This window comes from Habropoda laboriosa, unplaced genomic scaffold (assembly GCF_001263275.1).
Source record: "Habropoda laboriosa isolate 0110345459 unplaced genomic scaffold, ASM126327v1 scaffold40, whole genome shotgun sequence".
Taxonomy (NCBI): Eukaryota; Metazoa; Arthropoda; class Insecta; order Hymenoptera; family Apidae; genus Habropoda; species Habropoda laboriosa.
This window is the reverse complement of record NW_017100231.1, coordinates 2,183,514-2,187,179: the sequence shown is the minus strand read 5'-3', so window position 1 is coordinate 2,187,179 and position 3,666 is coordinate 2,183,514. Positions and strand designations below refer to the sequence as shown.

The window sequence follows — 3,666 nt, the reverse complement described above, 5'->3', positions numbered from 1 at the left end:
TTTTTGTCCTGTAGAAATCGGTCGTCGATCTTCGAGTGGCCTCACTGTACATAATCTTCGCGCGAAAAGGCAACGATGACGATAATAACGAGACGATCAACGAGAAAGATGGACGATTGTTGCGTTAACGCTCTGTAAAATCGGTCGGTTGAACACACGTTTCGGGTGTCGATTTAAGGAAATCTTCGCCGTTCAAGCGAGTTTTGTGAAACAATTAACGACTTCCAAATACTCCAAATTAACATTTGCAGATTTTTCTTAATTTTCACAATTCCTCGTTCTTTTATCCTGCATTGCGGCGGCATGAATCGGTCCTGCAATTTAAGGACCTAATTCACGACCTCCCTGTATCACAACCGGTACCATAATCCCGCAGCAATCGCAAAGAAACGACGTTCGAGCGTCACGAGGCATAATAAGCAGTGAAAGAGGCAAAGATGAAAAAAGCGCGAACGACCGAGAAAGGAGGGGATGCTGGAGTTAATTGAAACATGGTTACGCACACCGAGAGAAAACAAAAGGGGGAGAGACGAGGTTTCGTCGGGATTGTGTGCGCGCACAGTGTGGTGATTAAAGCGATAAGAGAAAAGGAAAGTGCGCGTTCCGCGACGCTTGCCACGAGTCCTACAAAGCTAGCAAGAGGGAGAGACGACTAATAATCATTGCACACCGTTCTTCTCCTTTGAATTAACAAGCCGCAGTTTCTTTCTTCTTTTTTTTTTTCGAGAAGATTCTTCTCCGATACGTTCGGCGCACGCGTGCATCCCAATGTATATACACATACAGTATGCAACGATCGTTTGTATCTCGAGCTCTTTGCCTATGCGCTGTTCAAAGATGGTAATTGAAATTGTCGAGAATCTCGCATCTGAACAGCCACCTTCCGCATCTCAACTACCTTCTGCACCGCGCACGGGTTATTCCCTTTGTATTTCGCTGCGGAAGGTTAGCCCTGTACAACCTTCCCTCCGGCCTCAACATCTGTTGTCCTACTTCCTCTTTTTCACCGCTATCGAACCAGGATTGGAATAGCGAAAAACGAGGGAGCCGCGATAAAAGTTCTATGATTACCAGTCTCTCTCGTTTACCTGCCACCGGCACTCGTAAAAAGATTTTACCGCGAACACACACACACGGGAGTCAAATTCGTTCAGTTGGTGTCACCGAGGCGGCAACCTCCGGAAGATCGCTGAACAGAGCGTTCGACTCGGTGAGCGATAAAAACGGCCAAGTGCATTGACATCGATCTGTATTTCATTTTCTCGACAGATTCGTTACGCGAGAAAGAGAGAGAGAGAGAGAGAGAGTGTTGTAGTTTAAATTATAGCCGGAGAAACGCCGCGCGGCCCACGTAACACGTAAGAGTCACGACCCACTTTTCTCCCGATGAAACTTTATCTCCGAGGGCACGATCGATTTACGTGTCTTCGCGATATAAACCGTGACAGGTCTTGTACATTATGTAACGTTCACCGATACCCGTATCTGACGTGGTTCCCTTTTCGCCAAGGATCTATCAGCTCTGGGATATTTTTTATCATTACCCAGCTCTCCCGAGTCCGCGAACTTAGCATACTTCAGCCGCGCGGAAATGTGAAACGTCCGATGACCGATCTGAAAGGTGGGAAAGACTGTTCTGTGAAAAGTCTCGCGTCGATATTGCTGACGGTTGTTCGGGAAATTATAGGGACTTCTTGGCTCTTGGAGGAAGATACAGAGATAGAGACCTGTTCGCGTAACACGCTAATCTTCGTCGTATTGTGTCTCTTAGGAAGAAGATTTCGTGTTACTCTCCTCTTTGAAATATTTTTTTAAATACCAGGTGAGTTGAAGCGATACATGTAACGATAGTTAAAGATATGGAAGCCTTTGTGAGGTACAAGGAATAATCCTTAACTGGTATACGGGAAAAACCAATCCACGATCTCTCCGAAGCTTCAGATCTTACATTCAAACAGGTTTATAGAACTCAATGCTAACATAAGAATGGTCTCCGAAGCCTAGCAAAATATATTTTCGAAGCTAACAAACATTAACCACAAAAGTATCTCGCTTACGGTAACACAAGAATGCGCACCGCACGATTCGAGAAAAGTAACGAAACACCATCAACGTCCTCGTACGACCAGACTGTTTACACATCGTTCTCGCAATTATCCCCCCCCTCTCTGTTATAATTTCATTCTCTCCTCTGTTTCATTATCATTCTCGCGTCTTTCACTTTTCTTTCTTAACGTTCGTCCTTCTTTTTTGTTTATGTTCTGGCAGCTGACGGTATCGGTGGCGGTGTCGTCGGCGGAGTGATCGGCGGGGTCGGCGACGACGAGAGGGAGGAACGAGCGACTCCAGAGCTCGAGAGCGGCACCGGCACGCTGTGTCGCGGTGGAACCGGAAGCTACCGCCAGTATCCTCCTGATCTTCTGGCGTTCTCCGGCGGTCGCGGTGCGTCGCCCACTAGCCAAGCGTCCACGGCGCCCGACAACACTCGTCTCCCGAGCCAACACGCGACGCCAACCACCGCCGCTTACGGCTCGCCCTCCAACCAATATCCGGCCGCGCAATTCAAGACCTTGCCGCACAACCGCAGCGTAACGCCCTACGGAATCGCCAGCTCCACCATAGCACCTGTGATGCCTCGTCACGGCTACGTCACGATACCAAGAAGACCGAGGGCGCCTAGCTGGAGCAGCGGACCTCCCACGTCGCCCACCGACGGTTTGGAGCCTGTCTACGACAATCTGGGGCTGAGAACAACGGCGGACGGTAGTTCGGTGCTTTCGTTGAACAAAAGTCCCGAGCCACTGTCCTCGATGAGAAACAGACCGTTGCCTGGAACACCGAATTCGCACTACGGCACGATACAACGAAGCACACCTAACATACTGACAAGCAGTCCGCTGGACAGAGCTGCGCCCGAGGGTGCAGCCGAGTGGCCGACGAAGCTCGCCGACGAGTCGACCACGGACAGCAATCATCTACTGAGTCAACAGCAGCAACAACCGCAGCAACAACAGTCGGCTAGCAATAGTAACACGCTTGGAAGGAAGGTACCACCTAGACCACCGCCTAAACCGAAGAAGAAATCAACGAACGGACCGTTGTACGAGGACGAGGGTGAAGACGGGACGGAGGTATGATCGACGTACGTCGGTCGACGAAGATGAGGCCGCGAGGTCGTAGCTGTGCTAAGCAGAAGAGACGCATGACCGAAGTCACAATAAACCGGTAGTGCCTTTGAAACAAAAAATAACGAAGAGAGACGAGACACACACCCTGTTCTCGATAATTCGGTGGTTATGGAGCAGCGACGTTCGATTGTGCTGGCGAACGAGCGTGCGGGGGGCTTCCACATCCGGTGATCACACGCACACGAAATATAATTACAGAGCGGGTGTCGTCGTCGGGTGAACCGCTTGAAAACGCTCGCTTGGAGAAATATCCACGGATGATACTTCTCGGACTGAGACTTTTCTTTGTCGTTCCTTCTTTATCTCACCTGTGTGTTTCTCTCTCTCTCTCTCTCTCTCTCTCTGTCTCCTTGTTCTCTTTTTTTTTATAATTTATTTCATTCGCGACGTGCAGACAAGGTACTCTTCGTGGCTCGTGACGATCGACACGAGCCTCAGGTGACCTTTTCCGCGGGAGGAAGAGTAGAAAATTTGGGAC

The 3,666-nt window shown here is 49.5% G+C and overlaps 1 protein-coding gene across 1 annotated transcript in view; it reads left to right on the top strand.

Annotated features, from left to right (window-relative positions):
• LOC108571562 overlaps nucleotides 1-3,260 on the top strand; it is a 9,811-nt gene extending 6,551 nt beyond the window's left edge. Inside the window, exon 3 of the mRNA XM_017933630.1 lies at nucleotides 2,269-3,260. Coding sequence (XP_017789119.1) covers nucleotides 2,269-3,137 — 869 coding nt within the window. The 3' untranslated portion in view covers nucleotides 3,138-3,260. The remainder of the gene's footprint in view (nucleotides 1-2,268) is intronic.
• Nucleotides 3,261-3,666: the final 406 nt, after the last annotated feature.